The 15,342-nt window shown below is 38.8% G+C and overlaps 1 protein-coding gene across 3 annotated transcripts in view; it reads right to left on the reverse strand.

The window, feature by feature from the left end:
• The window catches only part of ino80 (INO80 complex ATPase subunit), a 46,132-nt gene that overhangs the window by 20,286 nt on the left and 10,504 nt on the right, over nt 1-15,342 (reverse strand). For all 3 annotated transcript variants that reach the window (XM_058755195.1, XM_058755196.1, XM_058755194.1), the window contains exons 19-27: nt 15,214-15,331; nt 14,618-14,703; nt 14,351-14,518; nt 11,468-11,601; nt 10,548-10,615; nt 10,377-10,470; nt 10,002-10,197; nt 4,006-4,146; nt 89-314 (exon numbers count right to left, since the gene is read on the reverse strand). In XM_058755195.1, coding sequence (XP_058611178.1) covers nt 89-314; nt 4,006-4,146; nt 10,002-10,197; nt 10,377-10,470; nt 10,548-10,615; nt 11,468-11,601; nt 14,351-14,518; nt 14,618-14,703; nt 15,214-15,331 — 1,231 coding nt within the window. The remainder of the gene's footprint in view (nt 1-88; nt 315-4,005; nt 4,147-10,001; nt 10,198-10,376; nt 10,471-10,547; nt 10,616-11,467; nt 11,602-14,350; nt 14,519-14,617; nt 14,704-15,213; nt 15,332-15,342) is intronic.

Below are 15,342 nucleotides of genomic sequence, written 5' to 3' on the forward strand. Positions count from 1 at the left end.
GAAGTACCTCTCGACCGCTTTTACACACGAGCAAACATAAACAAACACACATGCACGCACGCTAACTCCCACCCAGGATTTCACCTACCTGGGATCCTTATGAAGGACCAGCCGTGTCTTTGCTGCAGGGCCATGACGCCCCCTGGGCTCTGAGGGAGGAAGGCCTGAGAGCGTTGAGCCCAGGCGCAAGCCAGCTCGGGGGAACCGTACAGGAAGCACTGCTTGGCAATGAGACTCCCTCCATCTCGTATTAACCTCCATTCATACTCGGCGCTGCGATCCGCACAGTAGCGTTCCATGGGAACTGAAGTCACCTAGGGAAAGAAGAAAATCCCTTAGTCAGCACCTCCGAGGCTGTTTACACTATCAATGTGTCTTTCCTCCAGATAATTGGCATCTATTTCCCTATTCAGTCTTTTTATCGCTAAGAAACAGCAAACAAATTGGAGCTTGAGGGGGTAGAAGAATCATTTCCAGTTGTCGAACGTGCACACACACACACACACACACACACAGGCACGCACAACCCTGTCTTTCTGACATTTTGTCCGAACCCCGCCGCTCTGGCAGGAAAGCGTGGCAGAGGTCAGCGGTGCTAACAGCGCTAACAGGCCTTTGAGTAACAGATGACCATTTCCTGTAGTGATTCACACTGCTCACAACCCCTTCCACTGACCGTTTCTTTTCTCTCCCTCTCCCTCTCGCTTTATCCCTCTTTCAGCTTTGTGGAGAATTTTATGGCGTGCTGACAAGCGGATGATATTATCTTCCTTTCATTCTTATCTCTGATGAAAAACAGCTCAGCTTTGGCCAGGCTTCCAGTTTTGTAGCGAACAGCTGACCAATAGGAGCGCGAACACGCAGATGTGGCCATAAAAAGCCAACAGGGTCAAGAGTCCCTCATGAATAAAGAGAAAAAGGCGACTAATCTATCTTATCACTTTCCCACAGTGCCCATATGCCCCTGGTGCCTAGGGGCCGGTGCCAATGCGGTGCCAATTCTCACATCGAGCCCATGAGGCCAGACACAATCCTGACTCTCGGGGCTGGGATAAAACAGAGATAGCCTCACATTAGCCAAGTTAACAGCAGATGTTGGAGGAAAAAGAAGTTTCTCATACATGACTGAACCATTAACGCTGCGGATATGATTCAGTACAAGCACACTGGTCACGTATTAAAGATTAAAATCTTGACTAGCTGAAGTAGAAATTTTTCCTGGCTCACCGTCTTTTGTTGGGTCTGAAATAACCTTTCAGATTAGGTTTAGGGTTGCGGTTAGGCTTAAGGGCTTGAAAAAGATTCTGATCAAACTGTCATTTGATAAAAGATAAAATCATCTCAGGTTTAAAAGGTGGGTCATTGTTGGGGTTCGAAAAAAAGAGCAGTGGTTCAAACTGGGAAAACAAGGAAGAAAACCGAGAGAATAAAACGTGAGAATTTAGAGAATTAAATATGTAAAATAGAAGAATTATACAATTATTAGTTTTATAAAATAAAATACTATAAAATATATTTAAATACTTAATTATTTCATTATATTTCATGAAATTATAAGACAAATTCTGACATTACTATTTATATAAATAATAATTATATTATTAATTTCACAACTATAAAATCTAATAAAAATATGTAAACAAATAACATTATTGTAGAAATAAAATTATAATAATATTTAAAAAGAGAGAATTAAAATTGAATCAACAGACTAATTAATGAAAAATAATTGGGCTTTTATAATAATAATAATAATAATAAGGATAATGTACAGGTGCTGGTCATATAATTAGAATATCATCAAAAAGTTGATTTATTTCACTAATTCCATTCAAAAAGTGAAACTTGTATATTATATTCATTCATTACACACAGACTGATATATTTCAAATGTTTATTTCTTTTAATTTTGATGATTATAACTGAAAACTAAGGAAAATCCCAAATTCAGTATCTCAGAAAATTAGAATATTGTGAAAAGGTTCAATATTGAAGACACCTGGTGCCATACCCTAATCAGCTAATTAACTCAAAACACCTGCAAAGGCCTTTAAATGGTCTCTCAGTCTAGTTCTGTAGGCTACACAATCATGGGGAAGACTGCTGACTTGACAGTTGTCCAAAAGACGACCATTGACACGTTGCACAAGGAGGGCAAGACACAAAAGGTCATTGCAAAAGAGGCTGGCTGTTCACAGAGCTCTGTGTCCAAGCACATTAATGGAGAGGCGAAGGGAAGGAAAAGATGTGGTAGAAAAAAGTGTACAAGCAATAGGGATAACCGCACCCTGGAGAGGATTGTGAAACAAAAGCCATTCAAAAATGTGGGGAGATTCACAAAGAGTGGACTGCAGCTGGAGTCAGTGCTTCAAGAACCACTACGCACAGACGTATGCAAGACATGGGTTTCAGCTGTCGCATTCCTTGTGTCAAGCCACTCTTGAACAACAGACAGCGTCAGAAGCGTCTTGCCTGGGCTAAAGACAAAAAGGACTGGACTGCTGCTGAGTGGTCCAAAGTTATGTTCTCTGATGAAAGTAAATTTTGCATTTCCTTTGGAAATCAGGGTCCCAGAGTCTGGAGGAAGAGAGGAGAGCCACACAAACCACGTTGCTTGAGGTCCAGTGTAACGTTTCCACAGTCAGTGATGGTTTGGGGTGCCATGTCATCTGCTGGTGTTGGTCCACTGTGTTTTCTGAGGTCCAAGGTCAATGCAGCCGTATACCAGGAAGTTTTAGAGCACTTCATGCATCCTGCTGCTGACCAACTTTATGGAGATGCAATTTCATTTTCCAACAGGACTTGGCACCTGCACACAGTGCCAAAGCAACCAGTATCTGGTTTAAGGACCATAGTATCCCTGTTCTTAATTGACCAGCAAACTCGCCTGACCTGAACCCCATAGAAAATCTATGGGGTATTGTGAAGAGGAAGATGCAATATGCCAGACCCAACAATGCAGAAGAGCTGAAGGCCACTATCAGAGCAACCTGGGCTCTCATAACACCTGAGCAGTGCCACAGACTGATCGACTCCATGCCACGCCGCATTGCTGCAGTAATTCAGGCAAAAGGAGCCCCAACTAAGTATTGAGTGCTGTACATGCTCATACTTTTCATGTTCATACTTTTCAGTTGGCCAAGATTTCTAAAAATCCTTTCTTTGTATTGGTCTTAAGTAATATTCTAATTTTCTGAGATACTGAATTTGGGATTTTCCTTAGTTTTCAGTTATAATCATCAAAATTAAAAGAAATAAACATTTGAAATATATCAGTCTGTGTGTAAATATAATATACAAGTTTCACTTTTTGAATGGAATTAGTGAAATAAATCAACTTTTTGATGATATTCTAATTATATGACCAGCACCTGTATATTTTTTCAATCTAAAAAGATCTGAAAACCACTCAGATAGTTTGGCTAGAATTGTTTGATAGGAATGTTGATCTTGAACCAGCTAATAATGTTGTCAGTCTCAACTACCAAGTTTCCTTTAGTAACAAACATGTGAATTGACAATATCTTGATAATATCCCAGAGTTTGGGAGTATCCCAAATGGCGGTGTGGTTTTTGATGGGCTGTGTATTCACAGCCAGAGAAGCAGCCCTTAACCAAGACCTCTGATTTCTCACTGGTGGGCTTGTGTTGTTTGGTTACTCTCCACCGGGGTCATGATCAGCTGAGCAGAAGATCTGTCAGGGGGTCAAAGAGGATAAATAAACCAGGCTTGTACTGAGGGCCACACAGAGAACAAGTCTTTCATTTTGGATAGAAAGTTTGTTTCTGAGACAGCGGGAGATCCCTGTCAGCATCTGACCACCCTCAGCAGAAATCCACGCTGATGAGTTTCAGACTTTTGCCAAACTGTTACTGGATACTGAAAACAGAGTTACTGAATATAGAAATCTGGATTTATTTCAAACCGCTAAACTGAGTGAAAGTTCTGGCAATCAATATGGTCCACTTAGATGTTTTTGAAGGGAAAGGCTGTGTGTTTCTCACCCTGGGTGTGACAGTGAGTAAAAACTTGGGTGGTTGGGTAGGCTGGCACGGTCTGAAGGTTTGAGTGGATGAGCGTCTGCTGTGGATGACCACGTCAGTGTGACAGATCAGCGAAGACCCTGTAGACGTGAACACTAAATCCTGCAGGAAAGAAAGAAAACAAGGTTGGTATTGCACATTAAACCCTACTAAATCACATACTGTCAAAACGTCAACACGTATGACTGAGTGTGTGTGTGTGTGAGGATGGCCGTTTTTCTGCATGATGTGTGAATTTGTCACAAAGGAGTACATGTGCCTGCAGCACCTCCTAGTGATCTCACTACTCTCTACAACGAGTTACTGCTAATCTAATGTAAACCCAACTCCCATCTCATCAGCTCCATTTGTCACAAGTCAAGAGGTCACACTGAGCAGAAGTGATACCCTAAATGAGACCACAGTGGTAACAGACGTCCAGAAGGGGTCACAGTCAAAACTACAGCTCTAATGACCCACATGAATCATAAAGACCAGCCTATATATCTGCCTGTTTCCTGTCTGCATCCACAAAAGTGACAAGAATAAACAGACATGTCAACTTCATTTAGAGGAGGCTGTGAGCTAATGATAGATGAGGTGTGAAAGACATGTGATGAGAGAGAAAGAAAGAAAAGAGAAAAAGTGAGAAAAGAATAAGAGTGAACAAGAAGGAAAAAAACAAGAAAAGGAATGCAAGCAAAGCAACAGCAATAACTAAAAGAACAAAAGGAATGGAGAAAGAGAGCAGAAATGAAAGAATGAAAGAGCGCAAGAAAGAATAAAAGAACAGGAGGAACAAAAATAAAGTCAAGGTGGAACAATAGGGGATAAAAAAAATGCAAAAAAGGCAAGAAAATCAAAAAATATATAAATAAAAATAAAAACAAAACAAATTAATAAATGACAGGGAATTAAAAATGAAAGAACAAAAAGAGGGAGAATGAAAGAACAAAAAAGCCAAAAACAAAAACCAAGAAAGAAGAAAAGAAAGAACAAAGTAAGAAAGAAAACGCAAAACAACAGCAATAACTAAAATAATGAAGGAATAGAAAAAGAGAGCAGAAATAAAAGAATGGAAGAGTGCAAGAAAGAAAAAAGAACAGAGGAACAAAAATAAAGTCAAGAAAAATAGGGTAAAAATAAAACAAGCATAGAGTATGTATGATTTTTTTTTTTTGAAAATCAAAAAATAAATAAATTAATTAATTAATAAAATTAAAGAACAAAAACAGGGAGAGTGAAAGAACAAATAAACAGCAACAATAAAATGAAAGAACAAAAAGCCAGAGAAAGAAAGAAAGGTGCAGTAGGGCAGTGTCAGCAGGAGTGCTTGTCTCGTTTCATAAAGCACAGGCTTGAAACTCTTGCCAGGACATCACTGAGAGTGACCGTACAAACACAGATGAGGCATCAATACGATCCAGCATCTAGAGCCCTGAGATTCTCACAGCACTGCTGCCTGCGGCTGCTCACTGACTGATACAAATACATGAAACGCTAATTACCATACAACAACACACAGATCAGCTACATCTGCACAGAGAGGATCCCTCGGTTCACATTCGGCACAGGGCTTGAGCAATACGTGATTACTCACAAATCACACACTGCCTAGAGACTGAGAATCAGTTTTGCTGAGTATCTTGGTTTACAACTCAAAATCGCAGTATGTTGCAATGTTTGGAGAAAACCGAACTGCTCCAAATTATGTCTGGGAGAGATCTGAAATTTTAGAAAAAGGCAGGTGCTTTCACTTTTGTCACTAGTTAGTATAGTTTAAGGTTCTTTACAAGTCTAACGGCAGGCCTCTGAGTGCTCGATATGGGCCAGTCCACACGGGGAGCTGACTGTTGTGGTGTCGTGTTCCCCATCCATGCCCCAGTGGAGCTAGGAGACGCTTGTGTGGTATAAAAGCCATAGTGGGAAGTGGATAATATTACACCTCAGTCAGCACCTTCTGAACACAGCTTCCCCTGACCGTAGCCTGAACACACGCCAGCGCGCCAAACTGCAGTTTAACCCCTGCCGCTGTTTGGCCCCCAGGGGACGACACTGTAGCTTCTGGACTGGGAGATCCAGCATCACTTCCTCTATCGTCTTTCCTTTCCCCGCTAATCAGTTTGGACCTTTGATATTCCCATCCGCATTTGATACACAGCAACACTGGAGAGTCTCGTGGGTGAGTAGAAATAGGTTTCCATAACGAAATACGAGACTTTGCCTCTAATGAAAGATGAGGGTCATTTAATCTGGTTCGGTGAGGTAACCCAAAGCAAGAGTAGACCTGAGCACTCATACACTCCAAACTCCAAAATGGTGGATGCAAGAAATATGATGAGCAAAAAATACGCTAAAATTTGTGCAATCTAATCTTTGGAAGATATTCAGTTTTGCTCGAGGATGTTAACTAGACATCTATAAGCGAGACTGTTCCACTAACCAGTACTTATTATTTTGGAATGTACCTTTCAACCAGATCATATGCCAATAATGAGAAGTCTAGGGGACGTTCACACAGAAGGTGTTTTTTTGTATTCCACTGTACTGCGTTTCGTATGTTTTTCTATGTATACATGTTACACTCACGTCTTCCGTCTCACAAAATCTAGTGGATCGTGGCGTTCGTGTTAAAAGAACATTTTTTCTAGTGCTGTCAAACAATTAATCACGATTAATCGTATCCAAAATAAAAGTTATTATTTATATACAGGTGCTGGTCATATAATTAGAATATCATCAAAAAGTTTATTTATTTCACTAACTCCATTCAAAAAGTGAAACTTGTATATTATATTCATTTATTACACACAGACTGATATATTTCAAATGTTTATTTCTTTTAATTTTGATGATTAGAGCTTACAGCTCATGAAACTCAAAAATCAGTATCTCAAAATATTAGAATATTTACATTTGAGTTTGAATAAATGACCATCCCTACAGTATAAATTCTGGGTATCTCTTGTTCTTTGAAACCACAATAATGGGGAAGACTGCTGACTTGGCAATGATTCAGAAGACGAACATTTACACCCTCCACAAAGAGGGTAAGTCACAGAAGGTCATTACTGAAAGGTGTGGCTGTTTACAGAGTGCTGTATCAAAGCATATTAAATGCAAAGTTGACTGGAAGGAAGAATTTGGGTAGGAAAAGGTGCACAAGCAACAGGGATGACCGCAAGCTTGAGAATACAGTCAAGCAAAGCCGATTCAAACACTTGGGAGAGCTTCACAAGGAGTGGACTGAAGCTGGAGTCAGTGCATCAAGAGTCACCACGCTCAGACGTCTTCAGGAAAAGGGCTACCAAGCCACTTCTGAACCAGAGACAATGTCAGAAGCGTCTTACCTGAGCTGTGGAGAAAAAGAACTGGACTGTTGCTCAGTGGTCCAAAGTCCTCTTTTCAGATGAAAGTAAATTTTACATTTCATTTGGAAATCAAGGTCCCAGAGTCTGAAGGAAGAGTGGAGAGGCACAGAATCCATGTTGCTTGAAGTCCAGTGTGAAGTTTCCACAGTCAGTGATGATTTGGGCTGCCATGTCATCTGCTGGTGTTGGTCCACTGTGTTTTCTGATGTCCACAGTCAACTAGGGTTGGGTACCAAAACCCGGTACCAATATGGCACCGGTACCTATGTAACCGGTATGTACTAGAACCTAATCAGAACGCAGATTTCGGTGCCTCATTTCGGTGCCATGCCTGAGCAATCGATTGAAATATTTGTCCTTTGTTTCTCCAAAACGAACGTAAGAAGCATCATCATCAACCTCATGTGAAAAATAATTTCCCGACTGAGAAAATGCACGTGAACTCAAGTCCAAAGCTCTAATAATACAAGTCCAACAAATCTTTGTAGTAACGCGAGCGTGCTGTTTTCACATTCCGCCTTAAAAGCACAACTCTGGAAATGACAGCATCCGAGGAGCGCATGAATGCAGAAATTACACTTGCTCTGACTGCAGCAGATAACCTTCCATTAACTAGCTAAGCTAAACATTCTTAAATTAAAATGCCTAAAGCTAAAATTCTCTTGCATTCATGTTTTTAAACCTGTTGTCCAACAAAAGAGAGCATTAACTTTTTAGTCCACAGCACCAGTTAAATGCTTCCTTTTGTGATCTGATGTAGCTTCTTGTCACAGAATGAGGCAGAAAATGACCCATAGGCTACTAATACATCGATTGGCAATAGATTATAAATATACTTAATTATTATGGAAATACCAGAGATGGCTTGAATAACACAGATAAACTATACATTGTTGTAGTCGAGTGTTTATTGTATTTGTTTCATCATTCAAAACGTTTATATCTTGTTTACTCAGTTACATCCATAGCAATGCATTTGTCCATATTGGGGATTTCCTAGAGCTTCATGAGTTCCGCTACTTCTGTGACTGGATATGTGGATTTTTTGTGCGAGGGCGCCCTCTGGCATCCAGTATGAATGAAAAAGACATCATGTGTTTAGTGCTAATGGCCAATCCAATTATGAATTGGTCATTTTTATTTCTTTTTTATTATTTTTAAGTATCGGTTCAGGCACCGTTTAGGCACCAGTACCGTTTTAAAAGTATCGATTTGGCACCGGTATCGAAAAAAACCCAAACGATACCCAACCCTACAGTCAACGCAGCCATCTACCAGGAAATTTTAGAGCACTTGCTTCCTTCTGTTGACAAGCTTTATGGAGATGCTGATTTCATTTTCCAGCAGGACTTGGCACCTGCCCACACTGCCAAAGGTACCAAAAGCTGGTTCAATGACCATAGTGTTACTGTGCTTGATTGGCCAGCAAACTCGACTGACCTGAACCCCATAGAAAATCTATGGGGTATTGTCAAGAGGAAGATGAGAGACACCAGACCCAACAATGCAGATGAGCTGAAGGCCACTATCAGAGCAACCTGGGCTCTCATAACACCTGAGCAGTGCCACAGACTGATCGACTCCATGCCATGCCGCATTGCTGCAGTAATTCAGGCAAAAGGAGCCCCAACTAAGTATTGAGTGCTGTACATGCTCATACTTTTAATTTTCATACTTTTCAGTTGGCCAAGATTTCTAAAAATCCTTTCTTTGTATTGGTCTTAAGTAATATTCTAATATTTTGAGATACTGATTTTTGACTTTCATGAGCTGTAAGCTCTAATCATCAAAATTAAAAGAAATAAACATTTGAAATACATCAGTCTGTGTGTAATGAATGAATATAATATACAAGTTTCACTTTTTGAATGGAATTAGTGAAATAAATCAACTTTTGATGATATTCTAATTATATGACCAGCACCTGTAATATATGCGTATGAACTGTATATATACAGTATATATATATATATATATATATATATATATATATATATTATGTATAAATACACACACATGTATATATTTAAGAAAAATGTTACATTTATATATTATATATATAAATATATACATATAAAATATACACATTTTCTAAAGTTTATTTTGATTAATTGTTTGACAGCACAATTTTTTTCCATTCCATTGCCCACTTCTCACATCTTTCAACATAATAATTGTGTAAATGGCTCTTGGTTCTGCAGCACTACAGTAAATCAGAGCAATGAAGCTGTTGCATCTGCTGTCATGACTTACCTGACACCATTTTACAACAGTCGACGCTTAACTTTTGTAATCTGTCACAGTTCAGACAAAAGAACACTTACAAAGGACAGCATATAGCAGAAGTTTTCTATCAGGAGGGGGCCTCAGCAAACTTCCAGAAGGGGCCAAATAAATGTCAAAATTATTTACATTTATTTATATTAATGATCTTTAAAATGCAATCAAAAAATTGAGGTCATCTCATCTTAGGTCGAAGGGCTGTTGAATAGTCTTGGATAAAGTGGGGCCTTCAAAAGGGTTGAGAACCACTAACATATGGTGATTAAGGCAGCTAGTAAAGATATTGTCATATGACAAAGCAAGAAAAAGAACAACAGAGCTCACCTGTAGAATAGGACTCCTGTGGACATTTGGGTAAGATGTTGGCCGGTTAAGCCACAGGATGAGATCTCTGTGTGAAAAACACAGCTTGCCTAACCGGGCTCTCCCTTTATGCTCGTTCTCCTGCACCTCTTCATCCCACAGACGGCTGTGGTGGAGCCGGTAGGCCGATTTGAAAGACAGATATAGGGCTAACCACCTGAGAAAAGAGGAGATTTTATTATCTAAACAGCTCTTCAGTTGCTTTTGTTTGCCATAGGAAACAATCAGTGTGCTGGAATACACCCAAATCTCACATGTGGCAATAATTAAATTCTTATTTGATATATTAAGTGAACTATCCTGTTCTTTGACTAACGTGAGTGTGGCATAACTTACCTCGCTAGAGTCCCCTGAAGCATGATGTTGGACATCTCAGCAGGAGACACATCGATGAAACGCAGGAAAGAATAGCTGCTGCCTCCATCGTCAGCTGTATCAGTTGAACATATGATCAGAAATTAGACAAGTTTACAAAATCAGAATGTAATTGTTGAATAATAGACTTACTTTTTCGGTGAAACAAGGACTGTTGAATGTGTTGAGCAGAGAACGGAGAGAGAAAAGTCTGCTTCAGCCTGAGGAGTGAGAGAATAAATAAAACAATGATTTGTAAAAGCTATTACACATGTTGTATAACAACATTTTGATGGAATCAACAATGCCACACCATTGGTTAAGAATCACCCTAAAGGTTTGTTCACATAAAGCTTGATAACCACAAAGAACTGTAACAAAAACTATAAACTACAGTCTCTCCAGACCCTTCAGATTTCCAGGTCCATGTTGGTGCTTCAACTCTTCAGTTCACCCCATTCATTTTCTATAGAGTTCAGGTCAGGGAACTGGGTGGCCATGGCAGAAGCTTCATTTTGTACTCAGTGACCCAGTTTTGTTTTGTTTTTGATGCCTTTTTGGAACATCGTCCTGATGGAAGATCCAACCATGGCCCATTATAACATTTCTAGCAGGGACAGTCTCAAATGGAGATCAAATGGATAAACAATGCAGATTTATTTTCACAGCCTTCTTCGATCAAATTTACCAAGGGTATGAATCATTTTGAGCACAACTGTATATTGTTTGTTGGCTGCTGCTTTAAATGTTCTGATAAGCTGACAATGTTTTTATCATTCATTAGCTGGAAAATAAATAATAATAATAATAATGATAATAATATATATATATATATATATATATATATATATATATATATATATATATATATATATATATATATATATATATATATATATTGCTCTTTACTCCAACAGGTTATTCCAACGATATTGTTCCTCTATGTATATTTGTGGTGTGAACTTCCCTATTCTTACAGAATTAGAGCGTTAAATTTATAGTTATCATCCTTGGTGTGAAAGGGCCTTAAGGAAGGTACAGTAAACCTGGGAGCTACATTGAGATCAACTCACTTGGTCTTTCCGTGGTCAGACGTGTGGAGGAGGGCGTGTCGGAACAGAAATTTGGACATGATGAAGGGCTTCAGGGACATGTGGAAAGGCGAACGTATCTCCTGACGCTCAAATAGGTCTGGGTGGTTACAAACCTTTTAAAGTTGAGAAAAACATTTTTTAAAAACAGCAGCTCTTCACTATATACGGTGCCTTGCGAATGTATTCATACCCCTTCATTTTCTTTTCACATTTTGTTATGTTGCTGCCTTATGTTAAACTGCTTTAAATTACTTTTTTCCCACATCAATCTACACTCCATACACCATATTGACAAAGCAAAAACAGAATTGTCACAACTTTGTAAATTTATCGAAAATAAAAAAACTGAAATAAGTAGTGCATACGTATCCATACCCTTGACTAAATATTTAGCTGAAGCACCTTTACAGCCACAAGGCTTTTTTGTTTGATGCAACAAGCTTTGCTCATCAGCATTTGGAAATTATCTGCCATTTGTCTCCTCACCTGTTCACTTTTCAAGCTCTGCCAGGTTGGATGGGGGCAGACACACATTTTCAGGTTTCTCTAGAAATATTTGATTGGGTTCAATCCCAGGCTCTGGCTGGGCCACTCAAGGTCATTCACAGAGTTGTCTATAAGCCACTCTTGCTGTGTTCTTAGGTTCATTGTACTGTTGGAAGGTAAACCTTCTGCCCAGTCTGAGGTTCTGAATGCTCAGGACTGGGTTTTCATTAATCCCTCAGTCCCTACTGCTGAAAAACAGCCCCACAGCATGAGGCTGATACCAGCACATTTTACTTTTGGGATGGTACTCTGCAGGTGATGAGCAGTGCCTATTTCCTTCAAACATGTTTAGAATTGAGGTTCATCAGACCAGATAATCTTGTTTCTCAGAGTCTGAGGGTCCTTTAGGTGCTGTTTTGCAAATTCCAAGTGGTTTTCATGTGTCTTCACTGAGGAGAGGATTGAGTTTGGCCACACCGCCATAAAGCCCAGATCGGTGGAGTGTTGCAGTGGTATTTGTCCTTCTGTAGATTTCTCCTATCTCCACATATGATCATGGAGCTCAACTAGAGTAACCATCAGGTTCTTGGTCACCACACTAACCAAAGCCCTTCTCCATCAATTGCTCAGTTTGGCCAGGAGGCCAGCTCTAGGAAAAGTCCTGGTTGTTTCAAACTTATTCTATTAAGGTTAACAGAGACTACATGCCTCTGTGACCCTTCAATGAAGCAAAAAATTCCCCAGATGTATGGCTTGACGCAAACCTGTTTCGGAGGTCTACAGGCAGTTCATTTGACCTCAGGGCTTGGTCTTTGCTCTGATATGCATTATCACCTGTTAGACCTTTTATTAAGACGCGTGTCTTTCCAAATCATACCCATTCAACTGAATTTGCCACAGGTTACCTTCACTCAAAGTGTAGTCAGGGCTCGACATTAACGCTTGTCCGCTTGTCCGGGACAAGTGAATGTTTTGGACGGGCAAGTGAAAGAGAAATTTACTTGCCCAATCGGACAAGTAACTTGAAAATGTCAATACCAAAAACAATAATAACTGCCTTTATTTGTGATATAGCCTTTGTTATAGGGGTGTGCGATTATATATCGTTTGCGATAATTTCGTAATTGTAGTTTTAACTTGTATATTGCAAGAATCAAACAAAGAGTGCACGCATAATTACGTAAAGTTGTCTAGGTTAGACTAACGTTAGCTCACGTGCATTCTTTCACTGCATGATTCAGTATTACAATTACAATGCATATAGAATAATCAGAAAATTAAAGATATGGGGGAGGAAAATGAATGCATTTATATAATTTCATATAGTTAATATCACACGAAGATCGAACGCCGTTTTTTTTTTTTTTTTGCTTCAAAAATCATCATGATTACAAATGTGATAACAGTTCAATAAACAAGAAGTTAACATTAAGTGAGTTACGTTTTAGACACCATATTGCCTGTTTTTGCTCTATTCACCAACAAAAATAACTCCAAACACAGCCACAGTGCTGTTTTGCGTCTCTGAGCAACATGACGGTGTTTTGTGCCTGAATGAATCAACCGTTTAAATGATTCGGTTCAGTCGACTCACTTATTAACAGTGACTTGATGCCACCTACTGGTGGTTTTAATTTCACATTTACAGTATTTAAAAATAGGTTAAAGCTAATAAGTAAATATTAGCATTTTATTTTTAAGTTTACTATAAAATAATTGTATTTGTATTTAATTCTAACTTTTTACCTTAAAATATAATAGTATTATCACACTTTATTATTTTGTTCATTATTTCATTTAAAAAGACGAATCTAAATAAACTAAATGTGTGTTGTATAACTACAATAAATAATTATATTTATAACTCAATTTAACTTAATTTTTTCTCCCCGGGCAAGTAACTTTTATACTCGGACAAGTAAATGACAAATTTACTTGTCCGAAGGACAACCACATGAGAATGCTTAATGTCAAGCCCTGCTAAATTTCAGCTGTCCCAGATAACGGTATGAGTACTTATGCAATGGAATCATTTAAGTTTTTTTTTTATTTTTAATACATTTTAAAAGATGTTAAAAAACAGTTTTTTTGCTTTACCATTATGGTGTATGGAGTGTAGATTGATGTGGAAAAAAGTAATTTAAAGCAGTTTAACATAAGGCAGCAACATAACAAAATGTGAAAAAAATTAAGGGGTATGAATACTTTCGCAAGGCACTGTACACAGTAAGAGTTTAAAAGGTAACACAGGCTTTATAGGGATAGTCCACCCAAAAATGGAAATTGTGTCATAATTTACTCACCCTATCGTGGTTTCCAACCAAATTTTCATTTTTGGGAGGACTATCCCTTTAAAGCTGACTAACCCGGCCTCACCTTCCTGAACTGCATGACAAGATTCATGAGGCTGCTGGTGGTGCTGTGGGCCTGCTGGGATGTGCCCATTGATGACTGCAGCAGGTCCTCGATGGAGATCTTGTTCTTTAGAGCCTGGTAGAGCAGCCGCTGTCTGCTGGTCAGCTGGCAGTATGTCAGGATTTCAATCTGAGATGCAGGTTTGAAAAATAAGCAACGTAAATATTACATACATAAACATTTTAGGTATGAAACCATAATTTTGATTTAGAGGCTATAGGACATCACCTTGTCAGAGAGCTCGTTCTCCACATCCTTCTTTATTCTGCGCAGCATAAAGGGTTTTAGGATCATATGCAATCTGGAAAGTTGGTCTGAAAGGGTAAACCACGGTAAATCACATCAAGCGACAGAAGAACATGAGCAAAACATGAAGGCTTTGCTTGCTCAGCCGGAGTGCTGCTGTTTTAATATTACATGTTATTAAATTATATATTACAGTTCTTCATTTTAATTGGACTGTTATTCTGAGATTACAATTTCTGATACAAACTCCTCAGTATCAAAACCTAACAACTAGCTTAGGGCACGCTAGCTAAATGCTAAAACATACAAGCAAAGTTTAACAACATGCTAAAATATGCTATCAAAATGACTAGATGAAGAATAGATGAGGATGACTTTTAAAACTACTTCAAACTGAAAACCTTCAAGCTTTAAAATCTACTTCAGACTTTCTATACTGTCTTTCTCACATCAACATCCATATTTGTCTTGACAAACTTTTTAAAAATAATTTACACTAATATATATTGTAGCCTACTTGGAGATCAAATGAGCAGTAAACAACAACTTAAAGGAAATAAACACAAGAGTTGACTGACTTTCATCAATAGCAGATTTGTTTTCAGCATGACTCTCGATGTCCTTGGAGAACCACTCATTGAACTCTTCATGAGAGTCAAATAGAGTGGGCATGATGAAATGAAGCAGGGCCCACAACTGAGAGGAAG

The sequence above is a fragment of the Onychostoma macrolepis genome, chromosome 20 (genome assembly GCF_012432095.1).
Source record: "Onychostoma macrolepis isolate SWU-2019 chromosome 20, ASM1243209v1, whole genome shotgun sequence".
NCBI classification, from domain to species: domain Eukaryota; kingdom Metazoa; phylum Chordata; class Actinopteri; order Cypriniformes; family Cyprinidae; genus Onychostoma; species Onychostoma macrolepis.